The sequence below is a fragment of the Micromesistius poutassou genome (genome assembly GCF_964030765.1).
Source record: "Micromesistius poutassou genome assembly, chromosome: 8".
NCBI classification, from domain to species: Eukaryota; Metazoa; Chordata; class Actinopteri; order Gadiformes; family Gadidae; genus Micromesistius; species Micromesistius poutassou.
In genome coordinates, this window is record NC_140278.1 from 10,106,438 (window position 1) to 10,126,717 (window position 20,280).

Here is a 20,280-nt window from a genome sequence, read left to right on the forward strand (position 1 = left end):
TGAGAAGAAAACTCCAGAACACAGAATGTTCTTCCATAAAGTCTTAAATAATAGTGTGGCTGCGTGGTTTCAAACGTGAAATGTACACACGGAGGTTGGAATGAGAGGAATCAGCAAATGTCACTAGGAGTGTTGAAGTGGAGATCCTGTAGAGTGGGTTCCTCAACAGCATTTTCTCCACCTTGTCTCGTCCTCTCTTTACGAAAGCAGTTCTCTGTGTTTCCTCTTGTTCCATCTCCTCGTCTCTCTCTTTCTTCTGTCTCCTTCTACAACCCCTAAACACTATTTAGACATAAATACTAAATACTACTATTTTGCATGTGACTCCCCATCATGTACAGTGAGTGGTGGGCGGGCTGGGATTTGTCCGTCAGGTCCACTCCCAGACCTCACCAACGGTAATTGCTGTGCTGAATCAACATATGAGGACGACGCCGCAGAGGTGCCTTCATCTTTGCACACAACGGGGGAACCTCGTGGTCAAAGTTTAGTTCTGTGGGTGCCGGGTGCTGTTCTGTACACCAAATCAAAGTATTTTTTGCCGCACGACAAACGACCCCTTCATCTGATCAGTCGGTGCAACAAGGGGGACCGTGCTATTTCTACAACAAAGCACTTCCACACCAATTCTCTGGTGGCCGACCCCAGAAAAACAGATGCTCTATATTCCCGTAATTATCCAAACGGTTCCAAGATGTGAACGTTGAAATATTCCCCGGTGCGGCTCTTCTGACTCCGATTCTCATTTTATCCTGCCGCATCTATATCCTCACTGAACCGGTTCTAACATGCTTTCATTTGAGCTTCTTTGATCTTTTTAATATGTAAATGAGGTCAACGGACTCATCCCAGCATGCATCAACATGAGGCTCCTGAATCAATTCACAACACATGATGTCATGGGCCACTCTCAGCCTTGCCCTTTCTCTCCATCTCCTCTCCTTCATCGCTTTCCTTCTTTTCACTGTGCTGCCGAGGGGCCGCTCGTCAATCCATACCTGTGTGAGCAGTCCTCTGTGTGAGTTGTTCTCTGTGGGAAGTTCGGTCTGCCCGTGGAACATGAGACCTGGGAACTTCATGGCTTCCTCTTTTACAGAGCCATAAAAGAGCTGCCCTGAAGCGCTGCAGGGGAAACGCTGCATGTCTTATGCGGTGCTGCAGGGCCCTGCGGCCCTGCAGAGAGAGCCAGTCACCTGCTGGGAGGCATCTGCTGCATGACCCACCGTTGTCACTTCCTGCCAAGTTCAACGGGACGCACGCGGTGATGTATGGAGGGCCGGTGTGGAGGGCCTCCGGTCTGATCCATGCCGCCGTATACAATGGCCTGTAGAACATCTCAGCTGGTACGCTCAAGAAAGAAAGCATGAAGTATTTGGTTCATGTTGTGTGGAGGGGCTGGTGCGTTTAAAGAGCTGCATTATGTGTTGGCTTCAGGTCAAGCACAAGAGGAGATTCTGTGCACAATCATGTGCAAAGGCACAGGAATGAAACAGGAATAAATAAATAAATAACACACTGATGCCTATTTACCCATTTCATATTAATAGCGTGGTGACATGATGGGAAAATGCAATTATATGATTCGATATGAATCATGAGTAATTTAATCACTTCTGAAATGGAAGAAGAAGCAATGTCATGGCACTTGAAATATGTCTTTCAATTTTAATCCTGTTAATCCCATATTTTGCATTATTAGTGAACTGCCACAGGCACAGTTTTGTCTAATTATTTTATTGAAAAATGTAACATTCCCACATTCAAGCAGGATTTGGTGCTGGCCCCCAAACTGTAAACATTTTCTTTTTTGGGATGAGTGCAAATCCCTCACATATTTTTGAAGAGCATGTGTGTGTGTGTGTGTGTGTGTGTGTGTGTGTGTGTGTGTGTGTGTGTGTGTGTGTGTGTGTGTGTGTGTGTGTGGGGGGGGGGGGGGGGGGGGGGCTCTCAGCATGTTCGGTGTCTTCCTGGTGGATCCATCCGTGAGTGATGGCAGCTGGCAGAGGGGCGCTGACCCCAAACGACCCCCCCGGCTGACCACAGGGTCCGTGGGAAAGACGTGGGTGGACCTAGGCTGAGCTTCCCTGGCTTCAACTCACTGGACCATTGGCAGAGCGATGCCCCCAGAGTGATGCAATGTGGGTAAAATATTATGCATGTAATACTGTATGCCTCCAACTGGGCTGGTCTGAAGGGGTCGGTGTTGATGGTAGATTTAATTTTTTGCAATGTCACTCTACTTCATTTGTTTCAGAAACAACGCAAAAAACAGATGCATTCATTATTTATTCATATGGAGCATTCGTTTTTATGGAGCATTAATTCACATGGAGTATTTATTCATTTATATTCATTCAGTAATATGCAGCATTCATTCTTTCGTATGGCACATTCATTTATTCATATATATTCATTAAGTCATTCAATAATATGGAACAAGTCTTGGTGTGATATTTGGAGCTTCAAAATGTGGTAAATGAAACCAAGTCACACTGTTTATTTTTCTTTTATTTAAACTATTTTAAGAACACACTGCTTTGTTTCAGCTGCAAAACACAAGGTTTCCAATGCCTTAAATTAAATAAGGTTAAACTTACACTAATACCAATTTACCATGCAGCAACCCATCCATAATCCACGAGAATCCACTGCTAAGGCTGCATCTTAGAAAGCTTATCCTAATATTGCACCAAGACACACACACACACGCACGCATACACAGGCTAGCCTAATCTATACCATGACCTTGCATTTCGTCTCAATGAAAGGTGTAGGAGGTTAATCGGATTATGGCTATTTATGTGTCTGTGGGGACTACAAGGAACAGTGTACTTTTTGTGGGTAATCTTTAAGTCCACACTGCCCCTCAGTGGTAGGTAAGCTTCTCCAACTGCACTGCTGAACTGGTATTGCCGTGATTCGAGATTTATTTCCCTTGCACAAAAGTGATTAAAAAATTACCAAAATGATTTAAATAAAAATTAATACATAAAAATAAAAAATCATGACATAAAAAACACCCTGCTACTTCAGAGCACAAAGGACAGTTTAATTATCTTGTGAAATTAGGACATCCTGTATTTTCTGCGCATGTATGGATATCTCCCTGTGTCCTTGGGGGGCCGGGGGGACTGTTTGGCCGGGTAGACGTACCACATGACGACACCAGAGGGGTTGATGGACACCGTGAACTCGGTTTCGTCAGTCAGGCCTCTCAGGGTCTTCCCAGAGAACACATCGTACGCCTGGCAAGAGGAAGAGACAAAGAAGAAAACCAAAAGAAGAAAGTTGAAATGTATAAAATAGAAAAGAAATAAGAACGAACAAACAAATAGACGAAGAAATAAAATAAGAATGTAATAAGATAAGAAGGATAAGATATGAGCAGACCTCGAAGCTGCCGGCTGGGAAGTTGAGCTTGGCCAGGGAACTGTGGTACAGATATGGCATGTCCTGGCGACGGCTCAGGAACACCAAGGCATTGGCTGAGTGGGACAACGGCCTCCAGTAGACCTCGATACGACTCTTCTCCTATGTGACCAGGGACAGAGACGTCATGACAAGACACAATACGATGACAGGAGATCAGGAAGAGACACTGTTTTCTCTGCATTTGTCCAACAGTTGATTATCCGATGTACTGTCCAGAGTTATCTAACAGATATACTATGGGAAGTATTATCTATAATATCGGTGCATCTTTATTTAAAAAAAAAAAGGTAAATCAACTCCATTTAAACAGTGTGGCTACTCAAAGTGCTTTACAGTGAATACCACAATAAGTGATAGCACACACGGATGCACACACCATGGTCGTACGCACGCCATACATGCACTAGTATGAGCTCACTGACTTTTCTAACATTTTCGATTATGCCACCAATGTTTTTGAATAATTAGGAAGGGAACAACCTCTTTTATGTTTGATTGTTTTATACTTTACAGTTTGCATTATCAAACCGCCGCTACTAGAAACACTGTCCTGGCCTGCTTTTAAGGTTATCTGTGGCCTGCAAGCCATTTAGCAGATAGCCAGTCCGGGCTGTTTGTATCCATTGGCCATCCATCATGGCCATCCTATGGATCAAGAATGAACTGTGAGACTGGTCTGTGATTGACCCAGTCACCTGTAGCAGCCGTCTCCCCTGGATCCCTCGGGGGTCCTGGTTGATGGCGATGGCCACTCTGTTCTGCAGGATGGCCCGAGCATCGGCGCTCAGGGTCCGAAGGTCATTGGACATAAGGAGCGGGGCAGCCATGATGGCCCACAAGGCCATCTGTGTCCGCGCCTGATCCAGACTGAGACCAAAGTTTCCAATGATGAGCTATGGAAAAACATTCAGAGTCAACAGAGGCTGGAGCAGCAAGAGAAGGCATTTAAAAAATTGAAGTTTGTTTATTTTGGAGAATACAGGAAAAGAAGAGAGAATTCAGAATATAGTTTGGTTTAATGAACAATGTATGTTGCAATGCAAATGACAGTGGTGGTGGATTTGACTATCACTACTACATAGTCGATAGGGGGAGACAGGTAGGCCTAAAGCTCAGCAAGATTGAAACATGACGCGTAAAATACAAACAAGCAACCAACCATGTCAGGATCATTCCAGCGTCCAGGGCCGGCGGCGGGCTGGAGATCGTCCTGGTTTGTGGAAAACCAGTCAAGGATGCTCTGCACGCTGGCCCACGAGTCCTCGATGTCGTCAAAGTTTCTCCACAAGTTGCATATGTCCCCTAGCAGAGAGTAGTTCACCTGTTTCGAACAGGTAGACACAACTGTAAAATTGTCTCGTATATACATAGATGTTCTTAGCACATTCTATTATTTAGCCTTTGCTTGGTTTGTATATTTATATTTATGGATAACTCACATTTGGGGGGAGTCCACCTACGTAGGCTGGCCAGCTGCAGGAATAGGCTATAGGTCTGCCTGTCGCATTCAATGCCTTGGACATTAAAGGATAACCTATATGGGCATATTGACATTGTTATTGTAAAATGTCTTTCCACTTTTATGCAATTTGATAGTGAATACCTACTTCAATAGTACCTATCAACTGCTCAATGGCGTTTGAGTTACAACCATCAAACTTCAAGTAGTCCACGCCCCAGCTGGCGAAGGTCTGGGCGTCAAGCTCTACTTTGTCCAGGGTTGTGCCAGGGAAGCCCATACATGTGGCGCTGCCCATGTCTGCGTAGATGCCAAGCTTCAGGCCACGATCGTGAATGTACCTCGCAAGGTTTGCAATGCCCCCTGGGAATCTGATTGTAAAAGGGAAAAGGCAAAGATCACACGGGCATTACGTGTGATCCCGAGAGGGAGTGTTACGATGCAAATATCCAGTACAAATTTAAAGTTGATCCTGCAATTTTTTGCCTTTTCGCCACATTGACATTGCGAGTTTAAATGAAATGTAAATCAAATGTTCCTTATATTGTTGCCAAAGGACAATAAAGTCATTCGCAAAATGCAGTATTGGAAATTGTGGCATTGAAAATCACTGTGACTAAGTGGCACTTGTACTGGGTAGAGACTGCTCTGGTTAGGAACTGTACTGGGTGGTGACTGCAATGGGTGGGGACTGTGCAGGGTGAGACTGTACTATACTAGGTGGGAACTTGGTAGGATGAATCAAATAACCAGTAGAACCAGTATAACCTGTCAGGATCAGGCTGAAGCCTCCCATCGCTGCTTCTCTGCATGGACATCCAGCAGTCATCTATCATGACATACTCGTACCCCAGCTCCCTCCATCCATCCTCAGATAGTCGGTCAGCCATGTCTCGGAACAGTTTCTCACTTCGGACAGACAGACAGACAGACAGACAGTCTTTATATTCATAGCCTTCATCAGTATTCCTCAGTATTAATGAAGCATAGGGAACCACAATACAACTTTCGTTGCATAACATTTACCCTTTTAATCTTGAGTTTCTGTTATTGATCAAATTCTAAACTGACATTCTGAATGGTATTGGTATAGGTGCAGCTTAATCTGCCTTAATCTATATCTGTGCTTAGATAAGTGTTTATTCTCCAACCTGCTGTATGACAGGAAAGAGGACTACATGTCTTGTTGTTCAGTGTTGTACTTTATATTGAGTGCCATTAGTTTGATCCAAAGTGCAAATCCTTTTTTGATTACCTTATAAATTGTGAATGATTCAAATCAATTTAATAATTATCAATTAAAAAAGGCTTATCATTTTAATGAATACAATATTCATAAAATCATTGCATAATCATGTTGTAATATGAGCGATACCTGATGCAGTTCATTGGGTCCTTATGACAATCGATATCACAGCGAAAGCGTTCCCATGCCATCCATCCCATAGGGGGCGTTCCCAGCAATCCATTGTCTAAACCTGTGCTCCCTGGGATCATGGCCAGCAGCAGGAATACTTGGAAATACCCCATTCCTGAAGGGAAGGATCAGGTTAATCAAGTTAAATGTACACACATACACGCACAGAGGAATGTGGCCTTAGGAAAGTATACAACATTTGCAATAATTCATTTAGGGGAAAATACCTTTGCTTGCTCTTTGATACAGTTTAGATCTATGCATAGGTAACAGCTAATGTCACTGCTGTAATGCTTTAAACATATGAAAAGTATTTAGCCTGTATACAACAAGCTTGTCCTACCTGTTTACATTGAGCCAGATTCACTAGTTGTTGGTTATCTGCATGTCTCACTAAGATACGCTTAGCATTTCTAACATTTTCTGCTTTCCCCCAGGCAGAACAGGGTATATCTTTTCCTTGTTCGACAAGGTATGATCATGTGACTGCTGTTGTGTCACATGATACCAAAGCAGGGAAATGTTTAGGCCGCAGATGCCTCTTGTGGTGAATAGGGTACATTATTATACTGTGTACTAACAATGTACTATTGTAAATTGGTATTATTATGTTCAAAGTACATTATATATTAAAAAATATAATGTATATATTAAACATATATAGCCTATATATTTGCACTGTATTTTTTAACGTTATCTTTCCATCTGGTATGGTGTGCTTTGCAGGGGTTAAATATTTACTTTGACTGATTCAACCAGCGTATACCTTCAGCTGAGGGATCCTGTGCAAACAAGCTGTCATGAAAACATCCTAAACATCTCGTGCTGAAAGGTTCACCTTTCAATTATGACACATTCACTTTGAGTGTTGCATACATGTAATAAAATATTGACTGGTTACAGGTACACGTTTATTGATTGAAACATTATACATCTTTTTTTTATTATTGTTACATTATTTTCAGAACTCTCGCCAAAATAAATGCATGGTTTACCTGACTTTATTGTTTTTGTGGCTCAATGGGAAGAATTTGAGTTGCCTATACTGTTTATTATGTCCTGTGGCTACACGGGACATAACAGTGCATTTGAATAAGGAATTCATAGAACTCCTTCAACGGGTTCATCAAAACTTGCATCCTCTTTAATATGGATTGGTCATGGCAAAGACGTAGGCTACAGGCAGCTGCAGTCCAATGTTTACAATGTGCCATTTCCCCATAACAAGTGCTCCCAACACCAGTCCAAATATGGTCCCTGACATCCCCGCCCAGGATGACCAGGCCCCAGCCATGGCTGCCGCGGCCCCTACGGACACTCCCGCTGCCCCCACGGCCCCCAGCAGAGCTCCGGCCCTCCCCCCTTGCCCCAACACAGGGGTTATGACCTCCACCACAACGATAAGAGTTCCAGCCAATCCCGCCGCCCCTATGATGATTTTGGCCTCTCCGGCTCCCCACCGCAGCAAAGGCCCACCAACCGTGGCGCCTAAGGCTAACTGGCACAGCCTGGCCACAAAGAAGCTCGCGTTCAGGGCCTCGAGGGAGGCCTTTTGATTCATAGTGGAGGTGAGGCTTTCCCTGGGGCGGTTCTGACCCACCGCTCGCAACTTGCTGTTGCTAATCAAGACCTCTTGTTCTGCGTGTAAAGTGAGCACAGCCACGACAAAGGTGGCGAGCATTCCCATGCATCCCGCCAGCATCCAGAACTTAAATTTGGACGCTTTCATCAGCGAGAAGGAGAGGACGACGACCAAAACCAAAAGGGCTATGAGTGCAGACTGGTGAGCTCCGTAGCCGTTCACGCCAAACACCGATGTAACAATGGCGATGAGGGTCATGGGTAATCCGGAGAACGCGATGAAGTCCACGTATTTAACCACGACGCTGTCGATCCAGTCTTGGATGGTTCTGTGTTCCATCTCCGTCTCCTCTCTCTCTATCCTCTCTCTCTCCATCTTTTCACTCTGCTGGAGCTCCTCCTCCCTACGAGCCATGTACTCTCTATCCCTGGCCCTCACACCTTTCTCCAATGCCTGGGTCCTCTGCTCCACCCGCACCGTCACCCTCTCCCTCTGTTCCGCTTCTTTGAGCTCTCTCTCTCGTTCGTCTCTCTCCCGGGCTAACACCGCCGGCCCTAGACCGCAACACACCTCCCGCTGCTGCCAGATCAAATTGAACAGGAAGTGGAGAGGCGGCTTCAGCACCGTGAACACACTCAGGGCGATCAGGAGTCCCACCATGCCCACGTTCGTCACAATCCACTCGATGACCATGCCGAGCGTGGCCCCGCTGAGCGTGGCCCCCGTGGCCCCCAGCACTCCGGACCACGCCCACAAGCCGATGGACTCTGCGTTTGTCACGGAGCAGCTTCCCTGGGACAGGACTACGGAGGCTGTGGCGGCGGCGAGGATCACGCCGGCCACCACGGAGCTCATGGAGGCGGTCAACGCCGTAGCCCCCAAGAGGGTGCCGAGGCCCAGGGGCCCCACAGTCCTGACCTCGTCCATCACGGGCTTGATGAAGTCCTCAGAAGTCATCACCGAGATGCTCTGGTCCACCGGATCCTCTGTGGCTCCCAGCACGCAGCCTGCAACGGCGCCCAGCGCAAAGCCCAGGGCCGCCTCCACCCAGGGTTCCCTCGCTCCTGAAATGTAACAGGGAAACATTGGTCCATATCAGAGGGAATGACAAAGTTCTTTAACAGGAAACATAAAGGTGTTTTAATGAACTACTATGCTGTTGGGTGACAGCCTCCATGAGAGGCGTCGTGCGTGAAGGGCATGCAGGTTGCAACTCAAAGAACTGGTTGTTCTGGATATACAAGCATAAGAGTTGTACGCTGTCATGTGAACTATGAGCACACTCTTGCGGCATGGCTTTAATGCCTTAATGGAATACATTACTGTATTAAGTTACTTATCTGGAGAAGAGGCAGGGGATCGTGACCATTTTAGAAAATATACCGCTTATTAATTGTAACCATGAGAACATTGGGTAAACATTTGTAAGTTTTTGGTCATTGCACGAACACAGTTGATTGCTTTCAAGTTAAGCCAAATAGCTATGTGTTGATTGCCTCACATTGCCTCACCTTATGCCTGTTCCGTGAGCAATGCATTGGAGAATGTGAGAGGAACCGGAAATTACTTACGCAGTTTTGAACGAGCCATGTTATCCTTTGGACAATAACTGAGAGAAGAGAGCTCCTGATTTCCTCTGGAGTGAGAAGACGTACTGTGTTCCCGGCGTTTTACAAGAAGACAACCCCTGCTTGCGTGTCACGGAACTGTAAAATGACAGTTGGCCAGCCTGGTAGGCATAAGGCATTGTTGGGACACACCCACAACCTGTTTCCCTTCCTTTTGTCCTCCTTAACAGCAGACTGATACTGATGCTGATTGAATAATCTCATTGATCATCATTATACTTGTGAGACATCATGTGAGCAACCAACGTTTCTTGAAACGGAATTACCTGATTAACCGGATATGTTAAATCAGAATTGTTTAATTAATAATAATTTGCATTTTTTATATAAATTGCCAATATGGGCCCTAGATGCTTAAAACGCTTCACATAATTTTGAATAAGTAAGTCAGAATGATGACCTAGTAGAAATTCAATAATAATTCAACAAAATATCAAATTTAAGATTATTAGGGGTCCTACGGAATCCGTAGGAAACCTATTGTATTCGTTAGTATTATTAGGGGTCCTACGGAATCCGTAGGAAACCTATTGTATTCGTTAGTATTATTATTATTATTATTATTATTATTAGGGGTCCTACGGAATCTCCGTAGGAAACCTATTGTATTCGTTAGTATTATTAGGGGTCCTACGGAATCCGTAGGAAACCTATTGTATTCGTTAGTATTATTATTATTAGGGGTCCTACGGAATCCGTAGGAAACCTATTGTATTCGTTAGTATTATTATTATTATTAGGGGTCCTACGGAATCCGTAGGAAACCTATTGTATTCGTTAGTATTATTAGGGGTCCTACGGAATCTCCGTAGGAAACCTATTGTATTCGTTAGTATTATTATTATTAGGGGTCCTACGGAATCCGTAGGAAACCTATTGTATTCGTTAGTATTATTAGGGGTCCTACGGAATCTCCGTAGGAAACCTATTGTATTCGTTAGTATTATTAGGGGTCCTACGGAATCCGTAGGAAACCTATTGTATTCGTTAGTATTATTAGGGGTCCTACGGAATCTCCGTAGGAAACCTATTGTATTCGTTAGTATTATTAGGGGTCCTACGGAATCCGTAGGAAACCTATTGTATTCGTTAGTATTATTATTATTATTATTATTATTATTATTATTATTATTATTATTATTTTTATCCTGACTTTTTGGCTCCAAAAGTTATAAAAATTGGCATGCTTGTAGAACTCGTAAAGTTAGTAAAGGAATCAAAAGATGGTCCAGAATAACACATAGGTGGCGCTATAATAAGGCCTTGAAGTTCAGGAATTCAACAGGCTGCCATTACCACTAGGAAGGTGCAATTTGTATGAAACTTGGTATACATGCACCATTTCTCATGATGAACAACTTTCACATTGCAACCCATATGGTCAGACCATTGGAATATAGTGCAGTGACCACAACTTGACCAAACACTCACACATTAACTGCTTTTGTGGTGAAAGTGGGAAAAGCTCCAAACTTGGCACACATGTACCAGGTCACTGTGGGACTATAGGCTGATTAAATAATAGCAATAAGGCAAAAGACGGCAGAGATATGCATTTTAAAGTGAAATACATGCACATGTATACAGCTCTACAACACGTTTAAACAGCTCCAACATTGAATCCAAAACACGTAGGCTCAGCTGTTGAATGTGGCTATTAAGAGGAGATTCCATAGTATACCCATGCCAAATTTGAAGACTATATCTGAAAAAACAATCAAAAAACATTTGTTTGAAGTTCTCCCTTCTGAACCATGGCCTCACTACAATGCAGGATGGGCCTTAAAGGGGTACACACGTTATTTTGCAAACATCCATTTGACAGTGGATTTTGACACCGTAGGCTTTAGTAACATGATTGTTTTGATATGTTAACTGCCGGAAAACCAGTTTTTAAGGCATACCAATGCATATTAACATACCAACCAAGCTCACCATACCTCCACATAGGAAAGACTTATATTTCTCAAAATATACTCCAACCTGCCCTTGGCAGTCTATGGTCATACTGTCATACTGTCATATTGTCGTTCATACAGTCATACGGTCATACTGTCATACTTTCGTTCATACAGTCATACGGTCATACTGTCATTCATACAGTCATACGGTCATACTGTCAGTTATACAATCATACTGTCTGTCATACAGTCATACTGTCTGTCATACTGTCGGTCATACAGTCATACTGTCATACTGTTGGTCATACTGTCATACTGTCGGTCATACGGTCATGTGAGAATGTGAAAATCCCTTCTCACTGTCTCTCCCCTCACATCATATTTAATGTGGTATTTGGACTTCCGGAGCACTAGGGGGCAGAAGGTTCACCCCGCCTTGGCCAGGGAAGTTCCCCTTATTATTGGTATGGCCCAATCAGTCCACCTGGGACTTATTGGCTTATATAAGGGGAGTCTCATTTTGTGGTAGAGGGGGAAGGTGTTGGCTTGACAAGAGGCCAGTACTAGAGCACATGGTATATGTGGCTGCTAGGCTGATGGCTAGGCTGATGGCTAGGCTGATGGCTAGGCTGGTGGCTAGGCTGGTGGCTAGGCTGGTGGCTAGGCTGGTGGCTAGGCTGGTGGCTAGGCTGGTGGCTGTTATACCGTAGGACCCCGTTATTGTTGCTGGCAACTATATTTATTATTATTATTTTTATTCTGACTTTTTGGCTCCAAAAGTTATAAAAATTGGCAGGCTTGTAGAACTCATAAAGTTAGTAAAGGAATCAAAAGATGGTCCAGAATAACACATAGGTGGCGCTATAACAAGGCCTTGAAGTTCAGGACTTCAACAGGCTGCCATTACCACTAGGAAGGTACAATTTGTATGAAACTTGGTATACATGCACCATTTCTCATGATGAACAACTTTCACATTGCAACCCATATGGTCAGACCATTGGGATATAGTGCAGTGACCACAACTTGACCAAACACCCACACATTAACTCCTTTGGTGCTGAAAGTGGGAAAAGCTCCAAACTTGGCACACATGTACCAGGTCACTGTGGAACTATAGGGTGATCAAATAATAGCAATAAGGCAAAAGATGGCAGAGATATGTATTTTAAAGTGAAATACATGCATATGTATACAGCTCTACAACATGTTTAAACAGCTCCAACATTGCATCCAAAAGACCTAGGCCCAGCTGTTGAATGTGGCTATTAAGAGGAGATTCCATAGTATACCCATGCCAAATTTGAAGACTATATCTGAAAAAACAACCAAAAAACATTAGTTTGAAGTTCTCCCTTCTGAACCATGGCCTCTCTACAATGCAGGCTGGGCCTTAAAGGGGTACACACGTTATTTCGCAAACATCTGTTTGACAGTGGATTTTGACACAGTAGGCTTTAGAAACATGGTTGGTGATTGTTTTGATATGTTAACTGCCGGAAAACCAGTTTTTAAGGCATACCAATGCATATTACCATACCAACCAAGCTCACCATACCTCCACATAGGAAAGACTTATATTTCTCAAAATATACTCCAATCTGCCCTTGGCAGTCTACAGTCATACTGTCAGTCATACTGTCATACTGTCATATTGTCGTTCATACAGTCATACGGTCATACTGTCATACTTTTGTTCATACAGTCATACGGTCATACTGTCAGTTATACAGTCATACTGTTGGTCATACTGTCATACAGTCATACTGTCGGTCATAGTATTGGTCGTACTGTCATACTGTCGGTAATACAGTTGGTCATACAGTCATACAGTTGGTCATACAGTCATACAGTTGGTCATACTGTCATACTGTCTGTCATACTGTCATGTGAGTGTCAAAATCTCTTCTCACTGTCTCTCCCCTCACATCATATTTAATGTGGTATTTGGACTTCCGGAGCACTAGGGGGCAGAAGGTTAACCCCGCCTTGGCCAGGGAAGTTCCCCTTATTATTGGTATGGCCCAATCAGTCCACCTGGGACTCATTGGCTTATATAAGGGGAGTCTCATTTTGTGGCAGGTGCTTGCTTGACAAGAGGCCAGTACTAGAGCACATGGTATATGTGGCGGCTAGGCTGATGGCTAGGCTGATGGCTAGGCTGATGGCTAGGCTGATGGCTAGGCTGATGGCTAGGCTGATGGCTAGGCTGATGGCTAGGCTGATGGCTAGGCTGATGGCTGTTATACCGTAGGACCCCGTTATTGTTGCTGGCAACTATATTTATTATTATTTTTATTCTGACTTTTTGGCTCCAAAAGTTATAAAAATTGGCAGGCTTGTAGAACTCATAAAGTTAGTAAAGGAATCAAAAGATGGTCCAGAATAACACATAGGTGGCGCTATAACAAGGCCTTGAAGTTCAGGACTTCAACAGGCTGCCATTACCACTAGGAAGGTACAATTTGTATGAAACTTGGTCTACATGCACCATTTCTCATGATGAACAACTTTCACATTGCAACCCATATGGTCAGACCATTGGGATATAGTGCAGTGACCACAACTTGACCAAACACCCACACATTAACTCCTTTGGTGCTGAAAGTGGGAAAAGCTCCAAACTTGGCACACATGTACCAGGTCACTGTGGGACTATAGGGTGATCAAATAATAGCAATAAGGCAAAAGATGGCAGAGATATGTATTTTAAAGTGAAATACATGCATATGTATACAGCTCTACAACATGTTTAAACAGCTCCAACATTGCATCCAAAAGACCTAGGCCCAGCTGTTGAATGTGGCTATTAAGAGGAGATTCCATAGTATACCCATGCCAAATTTGAAGACTATATCTGAAAAAACAACCAAAAAACATTAGTTTGAAGTTCTCCCTTCTGAACCATGGCCTCTCTACAATGCAGGCTGGGCCTTAAAGGGGTACACACGTTATTTCGCAAACATCCGTTTGACAGTGGATTTTGACACAGTAGGCTTTAGAAACATGGTTGGTGATTGTTTTGATATGTTAACTGCCGGAAAACCAGTTTTTAAGGCATACCAATGCATATTACCATACTAACCAAGCTCACCATACCTCCACATAGGAAAGACTTATATTTCTCAAAATATACTCCAATCTGCCCTTGGCAGTCTACGGTCATACTGTCAGTCAAACTGTCATATTGTCGTTCATACAGTCATACTGTCATACTTTTGTTCATACAGTCATACGGTCATACTGTCAGTTATACAGTCATACTGTTGGTCATACTGTCATACAGTCATACTGTCTGTCATACTGTCGGTCATAGTGTTGGTCGTACTGTCATACTGTCGGTCATACAGTTGGTCATACAGTCATACAGTTGGTCATACTGTCATACAGTTGGTCATACTGTCATACTGTCTGTCATACTGTCATGTGAGAATGTCAAAATCTCTTCTCACTGTCTCTCCCCTCACATCATATTTAATGTGGTATTTGGACTTCCGGAGCACTAGGGGGCAGAAGGTTAACCCCGCCTTGGCCAGGGAAGTTCCCCTTATTATTGGTATGGCCCAATCAGTCCACCTGGGACTCATTGGCTTATATAAGGGGAGTCTCATTTTGTGGCAGGTGCTTGCTTGACAAGAGGCCAGTACTAGAGCACATGGTATATGTGGCGGCTAGGCTGATGGCTAGGCTGATGGCTAGGCTGATGGCTAGGCTGATGGCTAGGCTGATGGCTAGGCTGATGGCTAGGCTGATGGCTAGGCTGATGGCTAGGCTGATGGCTAGGCTGATGGCTAGGCTGATGGCTAGGCTGATGGCTAGGCTGATGGCTAGGCTGATGGCTGTTATACCGTAGGACCCCGTTATTGTTGCTGGCAACTATATTTATTATTAGGGGTCCTACGGAATCTCCGTAGGAAACCTATTGTATTCGTTAGTATTATTATTATTATTTTTATTCTGACTTTTTGGCTCCAAAAGTTATAAAAATTGGCAGGCTTGTAGAACTCATAAAGTTAGTAAAGGAATCAAAAGATGGTCCAGAATAACACATAGGTGGCGCTATAACAAGGCCTTGAAGTTCAGGACTTCAACAGGCTGCCATTACCACTAGGAAGGTACAATTTGTATGAAACTTGGTATACATGCACCATTTGTCATGATGAACAACTTTCACATTGCAACCCATATGGTCAGACCATTGGGATATAGTGCAGTGACCACAACTTGACCAAACACCCACACATTAACTTCTTTGGTGCTGAAAGTGGGAAAAGCTCCAAACTTGGCACACATGTACCAGGTCACTGTGGGACTATAGGGTGATCAAATAATAGCAATAAGGCAAAAGATGGCAGAGATATGTATTTTAAAGTGAAATACATGCATATGTATACAGCTCTACAACATGTTTAAACAGCTCCAACATTGCATCCAAAAGACCTAAGCCCAGCTGTTGAATGTGGCTATTAAGAGGAGATTCCATAGTATACCCATGCCCAATTTGAAGACTATATCTGAAAAAACAACCAAAAAACATTAGTTTGAAGTTCTCCCTTCTGAACCATGGCCTCTCTACAATGCAGGCTGGGCCTTAAAGGGGTACACACGTTATTTCGCAAACATCCATTTGACAGTGGATTTTGACACAATAGGCTTTAGAAACATGGTTGGTGATTGTTTTGATATGTTAACTGCCGGAAAACCAGTTTTTAAGGCATACCAATGCATATTACCATACTAACCAAGCTCACCATACCTCCACATAGGAAAGACTTATATTTCTCAAAATATACTCCAATCTGCCCTTGGCAGTCTACGGTCATACTGTCGGTCATACTGTCAAACTGTCATATTGTCGTTCATACAGTCATACTGTCATACTTTTGTTCATACAGTCATACGGTCATACTGTCAGTTATACAGTCATACTGTTGGTCATACTGTCATACAGTCATACTGTCTGTCATACTGTCATACTGTCGGTCATAGTGTTGGTCGTACTGTCATACTGTCAGTCATATAGTTGGTCATACAGTCATACAGTTGGTCATACTGTCATACTGTCTGTCATACTGTCATGTGAGAATGTCAAAATCTCTTCTCACTGTCTCTCCCCTCACATCATATTTAATGTGGTATTTGGACTTCCGGAGCACTAGGGGGCAGAAGGTTAACCCCGCCTTGGCCAGGGAAGTTCCCCTTATTATTGGTATGGCCCAATCAGTCCACCTGGGACTCATTGGCTTATATAAGGGGAGTCTCATTTTGTGGTAGAGGGGGAAGGTGCTGGCTTGACAAGAGGCGAGTACCAGAGCACATGGTATATGTGGCTGATGGCTAGGCTGATGGCTAGGCTGATGGCTAGGCTGATGGCTAGGCTGGTGGCTAGGCTGGTGGCTGTTATACCGTAGGACCCCGTTATTGTTGCTGGCAACTATATTTATTATTATTATTATTATTTTTATTCTGACTTTTTGGCTCCAAAAGTTATAAAAATTGGCAGGCTTATAGAACTCGTAGAGTTAGTTAAGGAATCAAAAGATGGGCCAGAATAACACATAGGTGGCGCTATAACAAGGTCTTGAAGTTCAGGACTTCAACAGGCTGCCATTACCACTAGGAAGGTGCAATTTGTATGAAACTTGGTATACATGCACCATTTGTCATGATGAACAACTTTCTCATTGCAACCCATATGGTCAGACCATTGGGATATAGTGCAGTGACCACAACTTGACCAAACACCCACACATTAACTCCTTTGGTGCTGAAAGTGGGAAAAGCTCCAAACTTGGCAAACATGTACCAGGTCACTGTGGGACTATAGGGTGATCAAATAATAGCAATAAGGCAAAAGATGACAGAAATATGTATTTTAAAGTGAAATACATGCATATGTATACAGCTCTACAACATGTTTAAACAGCTCCAACATTGCATCCAAAAGACCTAGGCCCAGCTGTTGAATGTGGCTATTAAGAGGAGATTCCATAGTATACCCATGCCAAATTTGAAGACTATATCTGAAAAAACAACCAAAAAACATTAGTTTGAAGTTCTCCCTTCTGAACCATGGCCTCAATACAATGCAAGATGGGCCTTAAAGGGGTACACACGTTATTTCGCAAACATCCGTTTGACAGTGGATTTTGAAACAGTAGGCTTTAGTAACATGGTTGGTGATTGTTTTGATATGTTAACTGCCGGAAAAATAGTTTTTAAGGCATACCAATGCATATTACCATACCAACCAAGCTCACCATACCTCCACATAGGAAAGACTTATATTTCTCAAAATATACTCCAATCTGCCCTTGGCAGTCTACGGTCATACTGTCGGTCATACTGTCATACTGTCATACTGTCATATTGTCGTTCATACAGTCATACGGTCATACTGTCATACTTTTGTTCATACAGTCATACGGTCATACTGTCAGTTATACAGTCATACTGTTGGTCATACTGTCATACAGTCATACTGTCTGTCATACTGTCGGTCATAGTGTTGGTCGTACTGTCATACTGTCGGTCATACAGTTGGTCATACAGTCATACAGTTGGTCATACTGTCATACAGTTGGTCATACTGTCATACTGTCTGTCATACTGTCATGTGAGAATGTCAAAATCCCTTCTCACTGTCTCTCCCCTCACATCATATTTAATGTGGTATTTGGACTTCCGGAGCACTAGGGGGCAGAAGGTTAACCCCGCCTTGGCCAGGGAAGTTCCCCTTATTATTGGTATGGCCCAATCAGTCCACCTGGGACTCATTGGCTTATATAAGGGGAGTCTCATTTTATGGCAGGTGCTTGCTTGACAAGAGGCCAGTACTAGAGCACATGGTATATGTGGTGGCTAGGCTGATGGCTAGGCTGGTGGCTAGGCTGGTGGCTAGGCTGGTGGCTGTTATACCGTAGGACCCCGTTATTGTTGCTGGCAACTATATTTATTATTATTTTTATTCTGACTTTTTGGCTCCAAAAGTTATAAAAATTGGCAGGCTTGTAGAACTCATAAAGTTAGTAAAGGAATCAAAAGATGGTCCGGAATAACACATAGGTGGCGCTATAACAAGGCCTTGAAGTTCAGGACTTCAACAGGCTGCCATTACCACTAGGAAGGTACAATTTGTATGAAACTTGGTATACATGCACCATTTCTCATGATGAACAACTTTCACATTGCAACCCATATGGTCAGACCATTGGGATATAGTGCAGTGACCACAACTTGACCAAACACCCACACATTAACTCCTTTGGTGCTGAAAGTGGGAAAAGCTCCAAACTTGGCACACATGTACCAGGTCACTGTGGGACTATAGGGTGATCAAATAATAGCAATAAGGCAAAAGATGGCAGAGATATGTATTTTAAAGTGAAATACATGCATATGTATACAGCTCTACAATATGTTTAAACAGCTCCAACATTGCATCCAAAAGACCTAGGCCCAGCTGTTGAATGTGGCTATTAAGAGGAGATTCCATAGTATACCCATGCCAAATTTGAAGACTATATCTGAAAAAACAACCAAAAAACATTAGTTTGAAGTTCTCCCTTCTGAACCATGGCCTCTCTACAATGCCGGCTGGGCCTTAAAGGGGTACACACGTTATTTCGCAAACATCCATTTGACAGTGGATTTTGACACAATAGGCTTTAGAAACATGGTTGGTGATTGTTTTGATATGTTAACTGCCGGAAAACCAGTTTTTAAGGCATACCAATGCATATTACCATACTAACCAAGCTCACCATACCTCCACATAGGAAAGACTTATATTTCTCAAAATATACTCCAATCTGCCCTTGGCAGTCTACGGTCATACTGTCGGTCATACTGTCAAACTGTCATATTGTCGTTCATACAGTCATACTGTCATACTTTTGTTCATACAGTCATACGGTCATACTGTCAGTTATACAGTCATACTGTTGGTCATACTGTCATACAGTCATACTGTCTGTCATACTGTCATACTGTCGGTCATAGTGTTGGTCGTACTGTCATACTGTCAGTCATATAGTTGGTCATACAGTCATACAGTTGGTCATACAGTCATACAGTTGGTCATACTGTCATACTGTCTGTCATACTGTCATGTGAGAATGTCAAAATCTCTTCTCACTGTCTCTCCCCTCACATCATATTTAATGTGGTATTTGGACTTCCGGAGCACTAGGGGGCAGAAGGTTAACCCCGCCTTGGCCAGGGAAGTTCCCCTTATTATTGGTATGGCCCAATCAGTCCACCTGGGACTCATTGGCTTATATAAGGGGAGTCTCATTTTGTGGTAGAGGGGGAAGGTGCTGGCTTGACAAGAGGCGAGTACTAGAGCACATGGTATATGTGGCTCCTAGGCTGATGGCTAGGCTGATGGCTAGGCTGATGGCTAGGCTGATGGCTAGGCTGATGGCTAGGCTGGTGGCTAGGCTGGTGGCTGTTATACCGTAGGACCCCGTTATTGTTGCTGGCAACTATATTTATTATTTTTATTCTGACTTTTTGGCTCCAAAAGTTATAAAAATTGGCAGGCTTGTAGAACTCATGAAGTTAGTAAAGGAATCAAAAGATGGTCCAGAATAACACATAGGTGGCGCTATAACAAGGCCTTGAAGTTCAGGACTTCAACAGGCTGCCATTACCACTAGGAAGGTACAATTTGTATGAAACTTGGTATACATGCACCATTTCTCATGATGAACAACTTTCACATTGCAACCCATATGGTCAGACCATTGGGATATAGTGCAGTGACCACAACTTGACCAAACACCCACACATTAACTCCTTTGGTGCTGAAAGTGGGAAAAGCTCCAAACTTGGCACACATGTACCAGGTCACTGTGGGA

General features: G+C 43.4%; 2 protein-coding genes across 2 annotated transcripts; both read right to left on the reverse strand.

The window, feature by feature from the left end:
* Positions 1-2,269: 2,269 nt before the first annotated feature.
* LOC311351279 (alpha-N-acetylgalactosaminidase-like) lies at positions 2,270-6,771 on the reverse strand. Its single transcript, XM_084471392.1, has 9 exons — positions 6,652-6,771; positions 6,267-6,423; positions 5,660-5,800; positions 5,051-5,262; positions 4,872-4,966; positions 4,592-4,753; positions 4,128-4,325; positions 3,391-3,531; positions 2,270-3,245 (listed from the first exon to the last, which is right to left on the reverse strand). Exons 2-9 carry the CDS (start codon positions 6,419-6,421, stop codon positions 3,066-3,068), a joined length of 1,284 nt encoding a protein of 427 aa, XP_084327518.1. The 5' UTR covers positions 6,422-6,423; positions 6,652-6,771; the 3' UTR covers positions 2,270-3,065.
* A 681-nt stretch (positions 6,772-7,452) lies between these two features.
* On the reverse strand, positions 7,453-9,480 carry LOC311351765 (uncharacterized protein; the record flags this gene model as incomplete). The annotated part of the gene is made up of 3 exons (XM_084471909.1): positions 7,453-8,256; positions 8,329-8,954; positions 9,462-9,480. 3 exons carry the CDS (start codon positions 9,478-9,480, stop codon positions 7,453-7,455), a joined length of 1,449 nt encoding a protein of 482 aa, XP_084328035.1.
* Positions 9,481-20,280: the final 10,800 nt, after the last annotated feature.

What these genes read in the sequence shown, in the direction of transcription:
- LOC311351279 (XM_084471392.1), bottom strand. Translation starts at nt 6,421, where the DNA reads ATGGGGTATTTCCAAGTATTCCTGCTGCTGGCCATGATCCCAGGGAGC. An exon ending in GACCCAATGAACTGCATCAG is followed by an intron (nt 5,801 to 6,266) that starts GTATCGCTCATA and finishes GTCTGTCCGAAG; the next exon opens with TGAGAAACTGTTCCGAGACA. An exon ending in TAGGTGGACTCCCCCCAAAT is followed by an intron (nt 4,754 to 4,871) that starts GTGAGTTATCCA and finishes TGTTCGAAACAG; the next exon opens with GTGAACTACTCTCTGCTAGG.